Raw genomic sequence first — 21,947 nt, 5'->3', positions numbered from 1 at the left:
AAAAGAAATCTGTTATTAAAATATCAGAAACAGATGCAATTTCTTATGTTAAAACTTGCTTTGCCAGCACCATGATAGCTTGAGTTTTAAAATGTAAAATCCTCAAAATCCCAATTATGACTTTGCAGAAAGAGAAAAAAATCCATAAATTCATATGGAATCTCAAGGGACCATGAATAGCTGAAATAATCTTGAAAAATACCAAAGTTGGAGGTCTCACATTTCCTGATTTCAAGACTTACTACAAATTTACACTAATCAAAACAGTGTGGTACTGTCATAAAGACAGACATATGATCAATGGAATGGAACAGACAGCCCACAAATAAATTTTTGCATATATAGACAAATGATTTTCTACAAGAGTGCAAGATCATTCAATGAGGAGAGGAGAGTCTTTTCAACAAATGTTGGGAAAACAGGGTATCCACATGCAGAAGAATTAAGTTGGAACATTTCCTTGCAGCATATATAAAAAGTAACTCAAAATTAATAAAAATGTAAGAGCTAAAACTATAAAATTCTTAGAAATAGCACAGGAGAAAAGTTCCATGATATTGGATATAGCACTTATTTCTTGGATATGAAACCAAAGCACAGGCAACAAAAGAAAACATATAAATTGGACTATGTTCAATTTAAAAACTTCCTTGCAACAGAGAACACAATCAACAGTGTGGAAAGCAATCCATAAAATGGGAGAAAATATCTGCATATCATATGTGCAATAAGAATTAATATCCAGAGGCTGGGCACGGTGGCTCATGCCTGTAATCCCGGTACTTGGGGAGGCCAAGGTGGGTGGATCACCTGAGGTGAGGTCGGGAGTTTGAGACCAGCCTGACCAACATGGAGAAACCCCGTCTCTACTAAAAATACAAAATTAGCTGGGCGTGATGGTGCATGCCTGTAATCCCAGCTACTCGAGAGGCTGAGGCAGGAGAATTGCTTGAACTTGGGAGGTGGAGGTTGCGATGAGCTGAGATCGTGCCATTGCACTCCAGCCTAGGCAACAAGAGCGAAACTCTGTCTCAAAAAAAAAAAAAAAAAAAAAAAAGAATTAATATCCATATCTAGAATATTGAAGAACTCTTATGGCAAAAAAGAAAAAAAATTTTAATGGGCAAAGGACTCAAACAGACATTTCTCCAAAGAAGATATACAAGTAGCCAAAAAGCACATGAAAAGATACTCAATATCACAAGTCATTAGGGAAACACAAATCAAAACTACAATGAGATACTACTTTACACCCAATAGGATGGCTATCAAGAAAAGAAAGAAAGAATGAAAGAAAGAGAAAGGAAGGAAGGAAGGAAGGAAGGAAGGAAGGAAGGAAGGAAGGAAGGAAGGAAATAAAGAAAAAGAAAGGGAAAGAAAGAAAGAAACAAAGAAAGAAAGAAAGAGTTGGTGAGGGTACAGAAAAACTGAAACCTTGGTGCACTAGTGGTAGAAAAGTAAAATGGTGCAGCTACTATGGAAAATAGTATGTCAGTTCCTCAAAAATTAAAAATAGATTACTATATGATCCCAAAAGAATCAAAAGCAGAGATTCAAACAATATTTGAACACTCATGTTCATAGTAATATTATTCACAATAGTCAAACATAAGAAGAACCCAAGTGTCCATTGACTGACAAACTAAATATGGTACATACATACAATGGAATATTATTCAGCCTTAAAAAGGAAGGAAATTTTGACATGTGCCATAAGATTGATGAACCTTGAAGATGTTATGCTAAGTATAACAAGTCAGTTACAAAAGGACAAATGCTGTATGATTCCACTACAGGTACTTAGAGTACTCAGATCATACAGACAGAAAGTGGAACACTAGGTGGTTGCCAGGGCAGAGAGCAAGGGGGAAAGGGATGCTAATTTTTAATTAGTAGTTTCTAGTTTAGAAGATGAAAATAATTCTGGAGATGGATGGTGGTGATAATTGCACAACAAGGTGAATATACTTAATGCCACTGAACTGTACACTTAAAGATGGTTAAAATGGTAAATTTTATATTACATACATTTTACCACAATTTTATATTTATTTATTTATTTATTTATTTATTTATTTATTTATTTTTTAGAGATGGAGCCTTGCCATGTTGCCTAGCCTGGTCTTGAGCTCCTGGCCTCATGCAATCCTCCCATCTCAGCCTCCCAAAGTGCTAGGGTTACAGGCGTGAGCCACCACGCCTGGGCAACAATTTAAAAAGATTTAAGTATACACTCACCTGCCTAAAAAAATCAACTAAGAAAAGAAAATTAAAATATTCCCCAATTTTCTATCTAGAGATTTTGTTTTTGAAAAAAACTAAAATTTCAAGCTGGGTGCAGTGGCTCAGGCCTACAATCCAGCACTGTAGGAAGCTGAGGCTGGTGGATTTCTTGAGCCCAGGAGTTCAAGACCAGCCTGGGCAACATGGCAAAACCCTGTCTCTATAAAAAATGCAAAAATTAGCCAGGTGTGGTGGCCTGTGCCTGTATTCCCAGCTATCTGGGAGGCTGAGAAGGGAGGATCACTTGAGTCCAGGAGGTAGATCACATCACCGCACTCCAGCTGGGGCAACAGACTGAGACCCCATCTCAAAACAAAACAAAACAAAAAACTAAAATTCCATGTAATAAATTATAAAAGTGTAGTCATATTTTCCTGTGATTAGTCATCTGAATGTCACTGTCATCCATGGATTTGAATGCATTTTTATTATGTGATTTTCTTCTTTTTTCTATTTTACACACATTGGGATATTAATAGTGTGACAGCTGCAGTGTTCTGGATTAAAAATTAGATAAGGTCACAGGTTCCCCCATGCAGTGCTATCATCCTACAGTGTATAATTTCTTAAATTCCAAAAGACTGCAAGCTCTCAGTTCTATTCTAATAAAGACCTTAGGCAGAGCCCTTAAACTGCCCACCTGTATGCATAATCAGCAGATAGGGTCCAGCTTTCTGTGAACCAGGTGAGAAGCTGAATTCTTTTTTTTTTTTTTTTTTTTGAGACAGAGTCTTGCTCTGTCACCCAGGCTGCAGTACAGTGGCACGATCTCAGCTCACTGCAACCTCCACCTCCCAGGTTCGAGCAATTCTCCTGCCTCAGCCTCCTGAGTAGCTGGGACTACAGGCGTGTGCCACCACACCAGACTAATTTTTGTATTTTTAGTAGAGACAGGTTTTCACCATTGTTGGCCAGGCTGGTCTCGAACTTCCGACCTCAGGTGATCTACCCGCCTCGGCCTCCCAGAGTGCTGGGATCACAGGCGCAATTCACTGTGCTGTGCCAGTGAGAAGCTGAATTTTTTAGAACATGGGAGAAGTCATTGCTAAGGTACAACTAGATGACATTTTCTCACAGTGGTTGTTTATCCAGCCTAGTAAATGTAATCCCCTCAACACAAACCAGTTAGATGAGACCCAGGACAAATCAAGCATCTCCGGTATAACTCTGTTTATTAAGTTAAATTTTCTTCACCTCTTTCTTAATTTTCTGTGATTGCCTCCTTTTCAGTTATCTCTAGAAGTTATTTTTCCAGCTCGAGGGGAAATCCTATGTAATTCCATCCAGAGGACTGACTGGCGGGTGGCCTTGCCACACAGCTATTTGCATGAGGCTCTTCCTGGGAAAGAGCTCATCCCCAGGGAGGAAGGGCACCATTTTGGTTGAAGGACAATAGAGCAGGGTCAGAGGGGAAGGGTGAGTCTGAGTGCAGCACAGTGTCTGTCACTCAGTCTCCCATGTAGCCCACCCCCATCGACCCTTGCCTGAGTCCTGGGGTGAGGGATTGCCATGAAAGACCCAAGTAAGAACTAGAGGAATTGGTAAATTAGAATTCAAAGCACCACAGCTTCAGCAGCAAGGGGGGAAGGTGGGGAAGAGTAGCCCTGTCTATAGCTTACATCATGCTCTCAGTGTAGACATCAGCCTGAGCAGCCTCCAAGTAGACAACAACTGGCATAAACAGAAGAGAGAGTCTTTGGGGCACACACAACTGTGTTCGCTGTGCACTTACAGGGGCAGCCATCAGACCCACAGCAGGCTGGAGAAGGAAAACAGGGCAAATGGCAAATGGCAAATGCCAATACACACGGGAGTGTGTGGAACATGTGTGGGTCATTTTCTGGGGTCTTCCAAGGCTTATGAGATAACCTAAAGGAGCTTGGCATTCTCACCGAGTGGGAGGGCACAGGGGCAAGAGAGGGAAAAGATAGCTTTAAAAAGTCTTTTATCTTATTTTTATCCTCAGACTGGTGAGGGCTGGAGATACAGGTAAAGCATTTTCAAAAGAGAAACTACTTTGATCATAAAAAATAAAACTACATTGTCTAGCCAGAATTTATACGAGGTTTATTTGAATCACATAACATTGAATTTCTTTGGGTTTACTGTGTTTTCTGATCTATTCATTTTAGCCTCTGACCTAAGTGAATTCTACATTTACACATTTGACCAAGTTAGCAAAAACTACTGTTGAATTTTTTGAACAAAAATGCAAGAAAATCTCAGCCATTCTGAATTTTGAGGAATGTCACACTGTATATTTACTTTTACAAAAAAATCAGAGTTAGTATGCTAAATATTAGAGTTTTTAATTTTAAGGGTTTGGGCACAGGTACATCCTCAAATGTAGAAAGTCCCCCTCCACTTAAAAAATATATAAGGTACATAATGTCTTTTTGAAAACTCAGGGTGGTCCTTATAAGTATCAATTTTCTGATGTACTAAAGATTAATATTGTTGTGTCCTTACTGAATCCATTTGCTTTTTGTTTTTCTTTTAAAGCAAGTTTCTGATATAGACTCAGAGCTAGTTTTTTGCTTATTTTTACTCCTATTCAAGAGATGCAATGTGGTAGAAAGAGCATGCCCTAGGGAATCTTGTGTTAGAAACGTGCATCGGTACTACTGTTAGTGTGCCTCTCTGAACTTTTATCTGCAAAATGGGCATAGCAATAGCTACCTCACAGATTTTTCATGGGCTAATGTATACAAAGTGCCTGGTAAATGTTGGTTACTCCCCACCCCTTGGGAGTCAGACAAATTATAGCTCTTCTGTTTACTACAGCTATGTGACCTTGGGCCAGTTAGCTCTGAATTTCAGCTCCCCAACCTGCATGAGAATGAAATATTTGTGAAGTGGCTAATATAGTGCCTGACATACAGTGAGTCCCAATGAAAGGCAATTTCCTCCTTTTTTTTTTTTTTTTTTTTTTTTCTGATAAGAGCGAATTGCCTGATCCACTGGGCAACATAACCAAAAGCCTTTCCATAAACTGAACCAATAAGTCAAAGTCTAAGGCATTTTTTTCTCATCCCTGTTGTTCCCAATATTCGGTGACTACCCAAACCATTCATAAACACATCTGTGATTCCTGTGCCATGAACGTAGTGGACCACTAGCAACTCTATGTCAGCTTGTGCCACCCTCCGGGACTCTTGCACTACTTGTTGATGGGATTTAAAGAGGCAGCTCCCTCCCTAATTCAAAAATTTGGACTACACTGTGTAGAGTCTGCAGTTCCCTCATCACCACTGTCAAAAGATTATATTATGGCAGAAATGTCTTACTATTTTTTCTAAACTTTTCTTAGTATTTTTTTTAAACACAGTATCAGCAAGAAACAATGCTACATAACACATTTTGCTAGTACTCATGCTGAAGGTAAATATTGCCCATATATGAAGGATGCAACCAAAGTCAAGCTCTCTGATTTAGGAAAGGAAAATAAAAATAAGCACAAAAATTAGAAATGTTAAGTTTTTTAAAAATTGCATCTTTAACAATATAACCATTGAGTTCCTACTTGGAATGTCCTTTTTATAAAAAAAGAAACTAGACCCTTGAAAAAAGGGTCTACTTATGTATGATTTGTGATTTGTTAACTGCTTTTCATGGGCAATATTTGGCCTTACAAGGCCTGTTTAAAATGCCAAATAGTCAATTGCATTTGCTTGTAAATTATCTTGCCCTTTCAGTATATTGGACCAGAGGTGAGACACATTCAAAAATTTTTTGAACATGAACATCTCATATGTACTGTTACCTAAGTGCTATTGTTTAGGAGATATGTGATGCTCTGTGATTTGAGAGTGAGCATAAAATTTGTAGAACTGCTATTTCTGATGCCTGATACTTCCCTATTCACAATAGTCACCACTTTGTAATTACAATTGCGCCTTTCTCCCTTCCCACAAGACTGAGAGCGCTGAAGGCAGGAGCCTCTTGTTCTCTTTTGTGTCCCTAGCTCCTAGCACAATGACTGACACAAGTGGGTGCTCAGCAAACATTTGTTGAATGGTGTGTATGTGTGGATCCTACTTATCCATCAACAATTTATTGTGCTTCTTCTTTTCAAAGCATGTACATTTTATCCTTTGAGGACAGAACTGTTTTTTGAAAAGCTACCCTTTTGCCCTTCACTAGAGAAAGTTTAGATTCCAAAAGATATTGACTTACTAGTTTCATTTATATTCACAAAATTTCTGTCAAATCTCTCCATGGTTCAGTTTCCTTATTGAGCATGAAGACAGTTGAACCTCATTATTCACAGTAGTAGTTATGTTCTATAAAGTTGCCACAAACATGAAATTAGTGAATACTGAATCATTGCTCCCCAGGGAAACACAGAGTTCGAATCCTGTGAGTCTTTCTTCACAGTATTTTCAACAACCAATCAATACATTACCTTATTTTGTGTGTTTTTCTGCTTAAAGGCATCTTATTTTATAAAAACTGTTACTTAATTAACATTGAACTCATGATCAATGACACTATGTCTGAAGGACTCATGTCTGAAGGAAACCTACCTAACACACATGTTTTCTCTTAAAGTATGTCCTACACTTAGGAACACTAGACAGCACTTCAGCACTCTGCCTGGGGCCATTTTAAACAGCAAAATCACCAACAGAAGCCACAAAAATGTGAAACATGTGGCATAAATAGATAGCAAAAAAGATACTTGTCTATAGTACGAGAGCTGAAACAAGAGGGCAGAGAAAAGCCCGTTCAGCCTCTGTTGGGAACATGCATGCAGGCAACACGAATTTTTGGCCTCTCTGTACATGTCTGGGAATGCCCATGAAAGCACTGTAAGTATTGATTTGGGGATTACAAATAAATGTTAGCATCCCCCATCTCTCAGCCTCCTTGTGACTGGAGGGGGTTATGTGACTAGCTGTGGTCAATAGGCTATGAGAAATGATGAGTGAACTGATGCACAACTCTTCTACTTTTCTCTTCCTGTTAAACAACTAATGGACATGAAGTGAAAACTGATGGCATTTTCACTTGATGGTGAAAACTCCATCAGCCTGGGTCCCTGAGTGACTACATGGAACACAAACACCCTCTGTTCCCATCAAATCAAGTTGGACAAATATAGTAATGAGAAAGAATTTGGCCACTGGTATTTGTGGATTAATTTATTATTGCAGCATGTCCCTGTCTACCCTTATTAATACTGAAATTGGTACCAAAATAAGGGTACCAACATAGGTTTTGCCACCACCAAAATCTAAAATATAGAGCTGATAATAGGTGGAATAAAACATATGACCCTCATTTCAAAGATCCTGATTCAGGAATTGAATTCTATTTCTTTATCTATACATAATACCTGAAATAATGCTTTAGAGATCATCAAACTTAATGCTTTCACTTATGAATGAGAAATCTAGGCTGAAGTAAGGTGAATAACTTAAAATATTACCCTTGAAAATGAATTAAATGTTATGCATTTCATAAAAGTAAGTTGTTATTATTGCCTACTCCCTACCAAGGATAAACAGTTGATTCACAACCAAGCCATGACTAGAACCCAAGTTGTTTTTTTTATTACTAGGTATAAATGTAGTTTATTACTCAGTTTTTAAAAATATAAAAATCCATATTACAAGGAATATTGACTGGAAGTTGCTGATATTCAGATGCCTTTTGCATATAGAAATAGGCGACTGTTTCGTTTGCATTACTGCTTTACACAGAAGCTAAAGATGCCTAATGGAGACAGAAAAAGACAGAGAAAGAGAGGTCTATCATTGAATTTCAGACTTATTCAAAGATATTAGATAGGTTGCAATGGTCAAACCAAGGCAGACTTATTGGGAGAAACAACAGAGACTCTGAGGAAGCTCACTCTTAGGGAAGAAGAATCTGGGATGGGAAATCAAACCCAGCAACAGGACCCAAGTGTTGGAGAGGCTGTTGCAGATTTCATTGCTCCTTCTCATAACCACCACCTCCTCTCTCCTTGGCTTTATCTGCACTGGCCTCCTTGCTGTGCCTCAGACTCTCCAGGCACACTTTCCGCTCAGGCCTCTGCCCCTTTGCCTAGAATGCTCTTCCCCCATGGTGTGCTCTCCCGTCTTCTTCAGGTCTTTATTTAAATGTTAGCTTTTTAGTGGAAACTTTCCTGCTCTCCTATTTAAAACTACAATCCTCATCCCTGAAATATCCTAGGGCTTTTCTTGTCTTTATTTGTCTCCATAGGATTGCTATCTTTTAACATATCTGTTTGACTGACTTTGTTTCTTGTCTGTCTCCTCCTCTAGAATGTAACTCCTTAAGGACAGAGATTTTTTGTTGTTTGTTCAACAAGATTTGTTTATGCTTTATCCCCAATGCCTAAAGACAGTATCTGGCAAATAGCAGATACTTCATAAATACTTGATGGATGAATGAATGAATGAATATACATGGGGAGTTATCTTACTTCTGAATACAGGAAAGACTTTCTCTGAAATAACAAAGAAAAAAATAGAGATTCTAACTGTAAAAAACAATCATAGCCAATTAAAAGGCAAAAAAAAAAAAGAAAGGAAATATTTGTAACAACTATGAAAGATATAGGGTAACTATACTTAATTATAAAGAGTTTACATATATCAATGAGAAGAACCCTAAAGCTCAAAAGAAAAATGCCTGAAAGGTATAAATAGACAGTTCACTAAAGAGATATAAAATGTTCATTAAGAAACAGTTCAACTCAACTAACAACTAAAGAATTATAAACTGAAACAATAATGAGATACCATTACTCACCTCTTAAATCAGGACAAATTTTAGAACTATAATAGTTATTACAAGTGAGAGTTTGATAAATAGACATTCTCATAATTTTGTTGGGAAGACATATGACTCTAAAAAGTAACTTGACAACAGAAACACACAAGTCTTCAAAAACATTTATACCTTTTAATTGAGTAGTTTCAAAAGAAGGACAAAGATTGTTGCACAAATATGATGTTATTTTAATAGTAAAAAATGAGAAAAATAAATATTCAATAATAGGGAAATATTTGAGTAAAATATAGTACACCCATAGAATAAAATATTATACAAGGATTAAAAAATATATCCCAAGGGTGGCTGAATGATGTGGGAAATGCTTATTATAAATAGTTAAAGTTGCACATATACTGTGCTTGCAATTACGGAAAAAATACATGTGAAGAAAAATACCCACCAAAATAGCCACAATCATTCTTTTAGGTTAGTAGAATTATGGATGATTATGAAAAACTTTTTTCGTAAGTTTTAAATTTTCCTAAATCATTGTTTTTCAAACTTGTTCTTGTCCTCCTAAGGAGACTTTTTAGGTATCTTTTCTTGTATTGCCCTCTTTTGAAACTTTAATACCATAGATATATACTGTACATATATTTATGTTCTGTGATCCTTTTGAGGGCCATAAACCATTGTCACATCTAAAATTTCTTTACTGCCACCCACATAACCAAATTTCACCCTCTTGAGAACAGTAGTGATGACACTGAGAATGCATGTTCTAAATAATCTATATCAGACTGGTTTTACTTTGATAATTAGATACAACTGTTTTGTTTTTTTTTTTTTTTTTTTGAGACAGAGTCTTGCTCTGTCGCCCAAGGTAGAGTGCAGTAGCTTGATCTCGGCTCACTGCAACCTCCGCCTCCCGGGTTCAACTGATTCTCCCGCTTCAGCCTCCTGAGTAGGTGGGATAACAGGCGCGTGCCACCACGCCCAGCTAATTTTTGTATTTTTAGTAGAGATGAGGTTTCACAATGTTGGTCAGGCTGGTCTTGAACTCCTGACCTTGTTATCTGCCCACTTTGGCCTCCCAAAGTGCTGGGATTACAGGCATGAGTCACCATGCCTGGCCTACAATTTTTTTAAAAGAAAGTGCTAGGTATTTCAGCTCAAAGGACTAAATTTCTAACAGTAGAATTTCTGGTCCTCTGGCACCTGAAATTTTGAAACAATGATCTTTCTATTATACCTAAAATTCCTTGCGTATGTAGACATTTGTTCTAGCTAACATAAGTCTGACTTCGGATTTGTAGATTTAGATATGTAATATATTTTGCAGGAAAGGACAGAGTTGAATTTAAAAACAACCAATTCTTACATTTTACTCTAGTGTGGACAAAATTCCTTTCAGGAGCATTATTTAATTTACTGCTTCTTAATTCCAATTCTATAGATGAAAAAATAAGGCTCAGATAAAGTAAATAGCTTGACCAAGACCCCATCATTAGTAAAAAACAGAGTTATCTAACTCCAAAATATTTGTTCTTTCCATTATATGTTGCTGTAGGTGTTAATAACAATTTTCAGTGAAAATATGATGTAAGCACAGAGCAAAGGAAAGCCCTGGAACAAAACTCAGTGGGTAACGTTTCCTGTACTAACAATCATCCACAAGTGGTGCCGTCCATAGCCATCTGGTCTAATTTCCCCACACTACATAATTTGATTGGCTTCTCATGGTCTTGCCAACATTTTTTGAGCATTGTCATCTTTTTTTAGTAACTTCCTTAAAGACGCTGCACTTCAATCTTCAGGCCAGGGCACGTGAGGCAGTGAACCCAGTCCGGTAAACTTCTCTGACTCTCCAAGACCCCTTGCCAAGCCACTGCTGCTGGGAGACAGCCTTAGAGCATGACTTCTTGCAATGTACTTTGAAGTAGATAAAATATGCACTCACGGACATCTGTCTGTTATTTCCTGCACTCACAGCTTTGTTCTGCTTTATTGCCAGAGAATTCTATGGATGATGTCACTTTTTTCTGAAGAGAACAGGCCATCAGAGCTTTTCACTGACATAATTAATTATCTGTAGTTTGATTCTGGGCCAGAAAATTCTCAAGGCACAGCCCCCAAAAGAATTAACTCTACTGTGCTTGCTATTCTTAAACTGTTAAAGAGACAGGGTACCATATCTCTTTTTTTCTCAGGCACTGATAATGGTATTTTTGTTCAGTGATATCAAGTAACAGAGAGTGAACTGGGGCACTATTCTATGATTTCACAAGGAAGACCTTCGGTTCAATGGGCAGCAAACTAAAGGTCGCTACAGATCAAGTATACAAAGCAAAGCTTTTAGGGCTTAGTCTTAAATGCTACAGGAATGCATCACAATTACTGAATAGACTTTGGGGGATCTTGTGAATCTGCAGGCAGAAAAATGAGATCTCAACCAAAGCTAACCATGGTAAATTAGCCACAAGGTAAAAGGCTTCAGTTTATCAGCCACAAAAGCCTAAAACATAAAATATATTTAAACCTTTCAGGAGATAAGAAATTACCTGAATGGTGACCATATATTTTGAGAGTCTTCACCTATGTTTTCATATAGATCTAAAACAAATTAGCCAGTTCCCCAAAAGACTTGTTACTCTCCATTCTGCTGGGTTTCAAGATTATGTAAATACACTGTTCTTTGTCTCTTTAAAACTGGAGTTCCGTGGGGAATGACGGACACTATAGATGTCATAAGGCAGTGGAGGGGCTCTGTGGAATCAGGGCACTTGAGTCATTTCTGTCCCTGCTCTTCACTAGGTGAGTAATAAGGTAAGATCTGGGAAGTCTCTCAACTTTCTCAACTCTGGTGGAAATAGCAAAATCCTATTTAACCTAAAGGATTAATGGAGACCATAGGTTTGAATATGCATATAAATATTGTCCCCTTAAAAAGGAATTGTTATTTATGGTCTCTTCTACTACCTTAATTCTGCATAAATGAGTTTGAATTGTGCTCTCTCTGAATGAATTTACAGTGGTAAATTATCTCTTTAGACCTACTATCAAAATTTAAAGACAAAATTATGACGCAAAAATGTTTGTTATAAAAAAATCAACATTAGAGAAGTGGTTAAAGAAAATGAAACGTATATGCTACAGCCTCCCACATTCCACTCACCAAGGCTAATTCTATTAATAATTTGAAGTGGATCATTTCAGAATTGTTTTCTCTATAGATATACAAATGTAGAACTAACACATGCATTATCTCCCCCACCCACAACATTATGAAGCACTTAGACAAGTAATGGACAAAGTGCTTTTTAAACATTATCTCATTTAAACCTTACATAACCTTATCAGATAGACACTATTATTATCACCATTTTGTAAATGAGGGCTCTGAGGCAGGTGCAGAAAAGTTCAGTCATTTGCTCAGTCACATTAACTAATAAATGGTGTCAGAATGCGAAATCAGGCAACCTAACTTCAGAGCTGGCAATCTTAATATTATACTTTATAAATTCTCCATATACATATATCCATATAGAACCTCTCAAATATGTACCACCTTATTTTTTTATTCAACAATAGAATGGAAAGGTCAAGGAGAATTAAATTTCATTGCCACTAATACTCATTTCACCATAACTGTTATGTCTTATTTATTTCATTTTCAATAAATTAATCAAGCCTCTTCTATTTTTATGTCCATCTCTCAATTGAGTCTTTTTCAGTGTTCTCAATTTTTTTTACCTGAATCTATAACCTAAAATTTAGATCAAACTCTAATACAAAAAAAAAAATTCCAAGGAAAAGATCAAATAATTGTGTTAGACTAGAATTCCACTTTGTTAACTTTGAAATAACAATTTCCACTGTGATTTATGTCTGTAGTAATTAAATCAAACCTTTACCAGACATCTCTGATTTGTCCTGTTCCTCTCTTTAGATGGAAGTTGACAGACCTAGCTACTACTTCTCTTTCCTTGCACATCCTAAATGAAACAGTTAGTTATCTGTCTCTCTTTCTCCCCCTCTTCTTCCATCCTTCATTCCATCTGCTAACTTATTCCTTTAGCAGCTATGTGCAAAGTATGTGGCTAGTTGCTGTGGTGAATCTCATATGAGTAGGACATAATCCTATGTTTGTATGACTTTATAATCTAGTAGGAGTGAGATTTCGAAAGGTTACTCCTACAGCTAATTGTTCATCAAGCCACCTTTTGGAAGCAAGGGTAAAAGGAAAGTTCTAGAGCATGAAATAGCATTGGGAAGTCTTCAGGAATGATTAATCTTAATTCCCGTTTTTTGACCATCTAATTGGCTCCAAGCCTTAGTGGACCATTTGATTTATAGAATCAGAATAATTTAGAACAACAAAAAAAATTTAATTGCCTTTTTTTATTTTTGAGACAGGGTCTTGTTCTGTTGCCCAGGCTGGAGTTCAGTGGCACAATCATGGCTCACTGCAGCCTCAACCTCCAAGGCTCAATTGATCCCTCTGCCTCAGCCTCCCGAGTAGCTGGGACTACAAGTGAGCACCACCATGCCCAGCTATTTTTTTTTTTTTTTTTTTTTTTTTTTTTGAGAGACAAGGTTTCGCCATGTTTTCAGGTTGGTCTGGAACTCCTGGCCTCAAGCAATCTGCCCACCTCGGCCTCCCAAAGTACTGGGATTACACGCCCAACCTAATTTCTTAATTTACAACTAAGGAGACAGAAGTTCAAAGAAGTCAATAATTTGCCTAAGGAATACAACTAACTGGTTCTTGATTGCACATTAGAATCCCAGTCTCCTGATTCTCAGACCAGAGATCTCTCCATTATGCTAAATCACTAGTAAATATATTGCAGTAATCACACATAGGAATTAATTCATATGCTAATTAATTTTTAAAACATGAAATGAGCAACTTTTGGCAAACTTAATATTTTAAGAAGCATTTGAATGCTATTGGGCACACTTGAAGGAGTGCTGGCATACATATCAATAGCAGCTTGTCAAAAGCAGCTTATGACCGTAAAATCAATGCCCTAAAAATGGTAATTGATGTTTCACTGATATTTGACTGTGTATTCAAACACATCACTTGTCAATTAGCAATAGGAATGTGTTTACTGAACTTAAAATATCTGATGCAATGTATTTTCCTCTTACTCCTTTATCATGTAATGCAATATTTTACCTTAATTTTCAGAAAAGTATATATATAGTATTATTTATATCATGCCTTCTTTCCATATGCAGATCCTGAAGTCAACCAGGAACTGGTTGGTAAGTTTGATAATCTTCTTGAGGGAAGATGTTGGAAAAACTTAATTTTGTTATAAGCTGATTAACTACTTCCAATAACCAATCTTCACTCAAAGTGGGGAGCACTCTAGTTAAGCATGTTACATATCATGGTCCCATTACTTGTAGCCCCTTACGATTTTTTTTTTTTCATGATAGGCTAACCCTGAGCTTTATCTGGCAGCATAACATTGATTGTGGCATTGGGAAATCTTTGCCTTACTAGCTTGTATAATGTTTCCAATGTATTTACTTTTTCCAAATAAATGACCAAAAACCACTGGCCAAGATTTATATTAATAGCTGGAAAGTTTCACGGAAAGAACTTTCTGGATTATGATACAGTCAATAAAATGGTTCAAGTTCTCCCTAGCTTGTTTCAAACTCCTACTGCTTATTTGTAGTTACCAAGCTGCCAAAAATTATTGTTTCAGACAATGATATGCATTGACCTCTACTGAGTTTTTGTGGTCAGGAACCTTCTCTGAGCTGTCATAATCGTGCATCATCTCCAAGCAAGTGGTCAGATGAAAGCATGGTGAAGATGACTAAATAGAAGAGGCAGGTGGATGAGGTCAGTTAACCAGCATCGCCAGATTTCTCAGCGCTGAACTCATTTCATGTTCAACAGTGGCCAGTCTTGTTAAATAATATTATGGGAATATCCCTAGAGTCTTCTTTCACATTTCTTCATGACCTTCAAGGCCAGTAAGCATGTAGTCTGAAGGCTTTTTTCTATAGCCACTCTTCACATGCTTAATCCTGAGAGCTAGCTTAGCAAGATACCATGGAGCTGCAGCAATACAGGCACATCAGTTCCAGCTGAAGTCTTAGTAGCTGTTTTGGAGATAGTGTCACATTCAGGGGGATGGGTTCTCAAGGCTTACATCTCAAGATGACTTAATCACAGCAAAACCATTTGAAGCATCTCTTACTGAGGTGTCTGGGCATTGCTTTTCCTAGCCACGCCTCCTAAGGATTCACCAAAGCCACAAAAGAAGAAAACAATTATATAACTCTGATTTTGCAGCTGCTAAAGTGGAGGCACTTGGTACTTTCAGAACCACCAGTAAAACAAAGAGAAAATTCATCTCTCTCACCCTCCAAACTCAAATCTGTATTTGGTTCTGCCATCATCTTTTCTTTTTTATTATACTTAAAGTTCCGACATCCATGTGCAGAACATGCAGGTTTGTTACATAGGTATACATGTGCCATGGTGGTTTCCTGCACCCATCAACCCATCATCTACATTAGGTATTTTGCCTAATGCTATCCTCCCTTTGCTATCCCTAATGCTATCCTCCCCTTACCCCCCACCCACTGACAGGCCCCGGTGTGTGATGTTCCCCTCCCTGTGCCCATATGTTCTCATTGTTCAACTCCCACTTATGAGTGAGAACATGTGGTGTTTGGTTTTCTGTTCCTGTGTTAGTTTGCTGAGAATCATAGTTTCCAGCTTCATCCATGTCCCTGTAAAGGACATGAACCCATTCTTTTTTATGGCTGCATAGTATTCCATGGTGTATATGTGCCACACTTTCTTTTTACAGTCTAACTTTGATGGGCATTTGGGTTGGTTCCGAGTTTGCTATTTTTTTGGTTCCATTTTTTGCTATTGTGTATAGTGCTGCAATAAACATATGTGTGCATATGTCTTTATAATAGAATGATTTATAATCCTTTGGGTATACACCCAGTAATGGGATTGCTGGGTCAAATGGTAATTCTAGTTCTAGATTCTTGAGGAATTGCCACACTGTCTTCCAAAATGGTTGAACTAATTTACAGTCCCAACAACAGTGTAAGAGCATTCCTATTTCTCCACATCCTCTCCAGCATATGTTGTTCCTGACTTTTTAATGATCACCATTCTAACTGGCGTGAGATGGTATCTCATTGTGGTTTTGATTTACATTCCTCTAATGACCAGTGATGATGAGCTTTTTTTCATGTGTTTGCTGCATAAATGTCTTCTTTTGAAAAGTTCATATCCTTTGCCCACTTTTTGATGGGGTTGTTTGTTGTTTTCTTATACATTTGTTTAAGTTCCTTGGATAGATTCTGGATATTAGCCCTTTGTGAGATGGATAGATTGCAAAAATTTTCTCCCATTCTGTAGGTTGCCTGTTCACTCTGAGGATAGTTTCCTTTGCTGTGCAGAAGCTCTTTAGTCTAATTAGATCCCCATGTGTCAATTTTGGCTTTTGTTGCCATCGCTTTTGGTGTTTTGCCCCTGCCTATGTCCTGAATGGTATTGCCTAGGTTTTCTTCTAGGGTTTTTATGGTTTTAGGTCTTATGTTTAAATGAGTTAATTTTTGCATAAGGTGTAAGGAAGGGGTCCAGTTTCAGTCTTCTGCATATGGCTAGCCCGTTTTCCCAACACCATTTAATAAATAGGAAATCCTTTCCCCATTGCTTGTTTTTATCAGGTTTGTCAAAGATCAGGTGGTTGTAGATGTGTGGTGTTATTTCTGAGGCCTCTGTTCTGTTCCATTGTCTATATATATTTTTTGGTACCAGTACCATGCTGTTTTGGTTCCTATAGGCTTATAGTATAGTTTGAAGTCAGATAGCATGATGCCTCCAGCTTTGTTCTTTTTGCTTAGGATTTTCTTGGCTATACGGGCTCTTTTTTGGTTCCATATGGAATTTAAAATACTTTTTTCTAAGTCTGCAAAGAAAGTCAATGGTAGTTTGATGGGAATAGCATTGAATCTATAAATTACTTTGGCAGTATGGCCATTTTCACGATATTTTTTCTTCTTATCCATGGGCATGGAATGTTTTTCCATTTGTTTGTGTCCTCTCTTATTTCCTTGAGCAGTGGTTTGTAGGTCTCCTTGAAGAGGTCCTTCACATTTCTTGTAAGATGTATTCCTAGGTATTTTGTTCTCTTTGTAGTAATTGTGAATGGGATTTCACTCATTATTTGGCTCTCTGTCTATTGTTGGTGTATAGGAATGCTTGTGATTTTTGCACATTGATTTTGTATCCTTAGACTTTACTGAAGCTGCTTATCAGCTTAAGGAGTTTTGGGCTGAAATGATGGGGTTTTCTAAATATACAGTCATGTCATCTGCAGAGATAATTTGCTTCCTCTCTTCCTATTTGAATACTCTTTATTTCTTTCTCTTGCCTGATTGCCCTGGCTAGAACTTCCAATACTATGTTCAATAGGAGTGGTGAGAGAGGGCATCCTCGTCTTGTGCTGGTTTTCAAAGGGAATGCTTCCAGCTTTTGCTCATTCAGTATGATATTGGCTGTGGGTTTGTCATAAACAGCTCTTACTATTTTGAGATATGTTCCATCAATACCTAGTTTATTGAGAGTTTTTAGCATGAAGCACTGTTGAAATTTATTGAAGGCCTTTTCTGCATCTACTGAGATAATCATGTGGTGTTTGTTACTGGTTCTGTTTATGTGATGGATTACGTTTATTGATTTGGATATGTTGAACCAGCCTTGCATCCCAGGGATGAAGCCGACTTGATCGTGGCAGATAAGCATTTTGACGTGCTACTGGATTCGGTTTACCAGTATTTTATTGAGTATTTTTGCATCAATCATCATCAGGGATATTGGCCTGAAATGTTCTTTTTCTGTTGTGTCTCTGCCAGGTTTTGTTATCAGAATGATGGTGGCCTCATAAAATGAGTTACAAAGGAGTCCCTCTTTTTCTATTGATTGGAATGGTTTCAGAAGGAATGGTACCAGCTCTTCTTTGTACATCTGGTAGAATTCAGTTGTGAATCCATCTGGTCCTGGGCTTTTTTTTGTTGGTAGGCTATTAATTACTGCCTCAATTTCAGAACTTGCTATTGGTATATTCAGGGATTCGACTTCTTCCTGGTTTAGTATTAGGAGGGTGTATGTGTCCAGGAATTTATCAATTTCTTCTAGATTTTCTAGTTTATTTGCATAGAAGCATTTATAGTATTCTCTGATGGTAGTTTGTATTTCTGTGGGATAAGTGGTGATCCCCCCTTTATCATTTTTATTGTGTCTATTTGATTCTTCTCTCTTTTCTTCTTTACTAGTCTGGGTAGTGGTCTATTTATTTTGCCATCATTTTTTCTAATCCTATATCTCACCTATCCCCATCTCCTGAGACTCTTCCACTGTGCTCTCTGAAACTCACATTCAACCACAAGTAAACTCTCCTCAGTTCACAAACTCTTTTGAGAATGTTCCCTTCACCTCCTTGCTCTAAGGTAGTTATTCTCAAATTTGGCTGCACTTTAGAATCATCCAAAGCTTAAAACAAACAAACAAAATACAGGTCCATGGCTCCTACCTCCAGAGTTGGTTATTTAATTAGTCTGGGATATGGTCTGTGCATCTGCGGTCAAGTTTGAGAACTACTTCTCTAAAGGAACACTGGCTCTCTCCTGAGGACATTACTTGCCCAACAACTCAGAAGCAGATAGTTTCTATCCCACTCTCCTTGTACCAATGGGCCTGGATGTGGAGTAGATCTTCCTCCTTGCTCATCATCACTGCTTCCAAATAATTCTCTCTCCCTGCTTCCTAAAATATACTAGCTTTTATTATCATGTCATCAGATAATATTAATTATATCCTTTCTGTTAATAGCTGTACTAGTCCATTCTTGCATTTCTATTAATGTGAAGAAATACCTGAGACTGGGTAATTTATAAGAAGAGAGGTTTAATTGGCTCATGGTTCCACAGGCTGTACAGGAAGCATGGTGGCATCTGCTTCTGGGGAGGCCTCAGGAGGCTTCCAATCATGGCAGAAGGCAAAGAGAGAGCAAGCATGTCACATGGCAAAAGCAGGAGCAAGAGAGCAAGGCAAGAGATACCCCACATTTTTAAATGACCAGATCTCACAAGAACTCACTATCATGAGGACAGTACCAAGGGGTGTGTTGCTAAACCATTCATGAGAAATCCATCTCTATGATCTAATCACTTTTCACCAGGCCCTATGTCCAACACCGGGGATTACATTTCAACATAAGATTTGGGCAGGCACACACATCCAAACTATATCAATAGTCATGGGCCATTCAATACCCCTGGGTCATTCATTTTCCTTCCTTCTTTGAAGATTTTTGCCTCTGGATTGCTGTTATTCTCTCTAATACTACTTTTGCCAATGTTTTCGTGATTTCCATAACCTCTTAGATGATATTTCTGATGTTCTGACTTCCCAGTTCCCTGAACTTCTCTCCTCTCATGACTCTGTCCTTCACACCACCTCAGCCCTCACTTGTATGGTCATACCCTAGTTTTTGCCATTATTACAAAAAATTACAACTATCTGTAATTTCAACTCTCCAACGTCATCTTCTATATTTCCAGCTTATTCCCTCTAGAGCTTAAAATCCAACAGTGCTTTGATGGCAGCACATTATAATCCATTGATTTTTGTCATCTTCTGATTGGCCTTCACCCTCCTCCTTCTATGCGCTCATTTTCCTTCTCATTCAGCTTAAATTTCAATTGCATACACTCTTAATGTCATGCCCATTCTCTCACATGATTGTACTCTCTTGGTCAAATTACAGCCTTGGTTAAATCTCTCTCCCCAGAGAAAAACTCATGCCAACTGATCTCATTTCAAATTCATGGTCACTAACTTTAATTGGGCTGTTAATTCTATCAAGAAATCACACTTTATTCCTTCAGTCCACTCTCATATGCTATTTCATAACTTCTTCTGCCTTATCAAATCACACATCTACCCCATTGCTCCCTGACTCACCAAGAAAATTGAAACAATTTGGGAAGAATTTCCACAATCTGTTATTGCTTTCATACACCTACTGCATCTTTGCTGGTATACATGACCTTCTCCCCTATTACTAGAAGTAAACTGATTGTGTTTCTAATTAACACAAACTTCTTACTTTATTCACTAAATCCCATCCTCTTTTGACTAGCTAGGACATTGCTCCAGCCTTTTACCTGTTGTAAATGTTTCCCTCCATATTAGCTCATTCTCATTAGCATACAAACATACTGTTATTTCTTCCATCTGAACAAGATCCTCCCTTGACTCTATTTCCCTTGGAGATCCCACTTCATTTCTTTCCTTTCGTATACAATACAACTCATTGAAAGAATTGCCTATACATACTGTCTCTGATATTCTCTTCTCCCAAGTGAGTGGGATTTCTTTGAGCCCACCCAACCAGGCTTCTGCTTCCAGTACTCCACTGAAACTCTTTTATGAAGGCAAATCATGATCTGTCTACTGCTGAATTCAATGGTCAACCCTCACTCCTCATTTTTCTTGATCCATCAGCAGCATCTGACACTTTGGATCTTTCTCTCTGCCTTGAAAAATTTTCCACTTTTACTCCAAGACGCCCTACTTGCTGATTTTCCTCTTTCCTCTCAAACTGTTCATTCTCATCCTTCATTGCTGAGTCCTCCTCATCCTGCCAGTCTCTCAGTGCTGGAATTACCCAGGGCTTAGTCCTTGGACCTCTTATCTTTTCTATCTAAATTTGCTTTCTTCATGATGTTACTGGATTTCAAGGACTTGAAATAGCATCTATATACATGTGACTTCCAAACTGATAACTCCATCCCAGACCTCTTCCCTGAGCTCTAGACTTATATTCAAATGCCAAAGTTTCAGATTCAAATCTGAAACTTCCTGTGCAGAACTATATTTCTGGTTTCCACTTGTCTAAGCATCTGAAACTTCCTGTGCAAAACTATATGTCTGGTTTCCACTTGTCTACTCTCCACCTGTAGTCTTCTCCATCTCAGTAAATGACAACCCATTTCCCATTTGCTCAGGCAAACAACCTTGGAGTCAGGCTCAGCAAATCTCTTTCTCACATATCCCACATTCAACCTGCCATCAAATACAATGAGCTCTTCTACACAACTTATACAAAATCTTAGCACTTTCCCCCCACCAGCACTTATTGCCTGATATGGTTTTGCTCTGTGCCCCCACCCAAATCTCATATTGTAGCTCCCATAATTCCCATACGTTGTGGGAGGGACCCAGTGAGAGATGGTTGAATCATGGGGGCAAGCCTTTTTTTTTTTTTTTTTTTTTTTTGAGACGGAGTCTCGCTCTGTCGCCCAGGCTGGAGTGCAGTGGCACAATCTCGGCTCACTGCAAGCTCCGCCTCCCGGGTTCACGCCATTCTCCTGCCTCAGCCTCTCCGAGTAGCTGGGACTACAGGCGCCCGCCACCACGCCCGGCTAATTTTTTGTATTTTTAGTAGAGACGGGGTTTCACCGTGGTCTCGATCTCCTGACCTCGTGATCCGCCCGCCTCGGCCTCCCAAAGTGCTGGGATTACAAGCGTGAGCAAGTCTTTCCCATGCTGTTCTCATGATAGTGAATGGGTCTCACAAGACTGATGGTTTTAAAAACACGAGATTCTCTGCACCAGCTCTCTCTTTGCCTGGTGCCATCCATGTAAGATGTGACTTGCTCCCCCTTGCCTTCTGCCATGATCATGAGGCCTCTCCAGCCACATGGAACTATGAGGCCAATTAAACTTCTTTCTTTTGTAAATTGTCCAGTCTCAGGTATGTCTTTATCAGCAGCATGAAAACAGACTAATACACTGCCCTAATCCAAGTCACCATTATCTCTTGTCTGGATTACACAAAGCTACCTAGTTTGGTCCCTCTTTCTTTCTAGAGGTT

At 38.2% G+C, this 21,947-nt stretch overlaps 1 protein-coding gene across 6 annotated transcripts in view; it reads right to left on the bottom strand.

The window, feature by feature from the left end:
• FILIP1 (filamin A interacting protein 1) overlaps positions 1–21,947 on the bottom strand; it is a 264,825-nt gene that overhangs the window by 80,133 nt on the left and 162,745 nt on the right. The window contains exon 1 of one of the 6 annotated variants that reach the window (XM_055255817.2): positions 11,571–11,677. The exons of 4 other annotated variants lie outside the window; for them this stretch is intronic. In XM_055255817.2, coding sequence (XP_055111792.2) covers positions 11,571–11,585 — 15 coding nt within the window. In that variant the 5' untranslated portion in view covers positions 11,586–11,677. Of the gene's footprint in view, positions 1–6,459; positions 6,500–11,570; positions 11,678–21,947 lie in introns of those variants that run through there. One more of the 6 variants, XM_055255824.2, reaches the window with a different exon arrangement.

Source organism: Symphalangus syndactylus, chromosome 2 (genome assembly GCF_028878055.3).
Source record: "Symphalangus syndactylus isolate Jambi chromosome 2, NHGRI_mSymSyn1-v2.1_pri, whole genome shotgun sequence".
In the NCBI taxonomy this organism is placed as follows: Eukaryota; Metazoa; Chordata; class Mammalia; order Primates; family Hylobatidae; genus Symphalangus; species Symphalangus syndactylus.
Note: the sequence above shows the minus strand (reverse complement) of the source record. Positions and strands in the feature narration are given on the sequence as shown.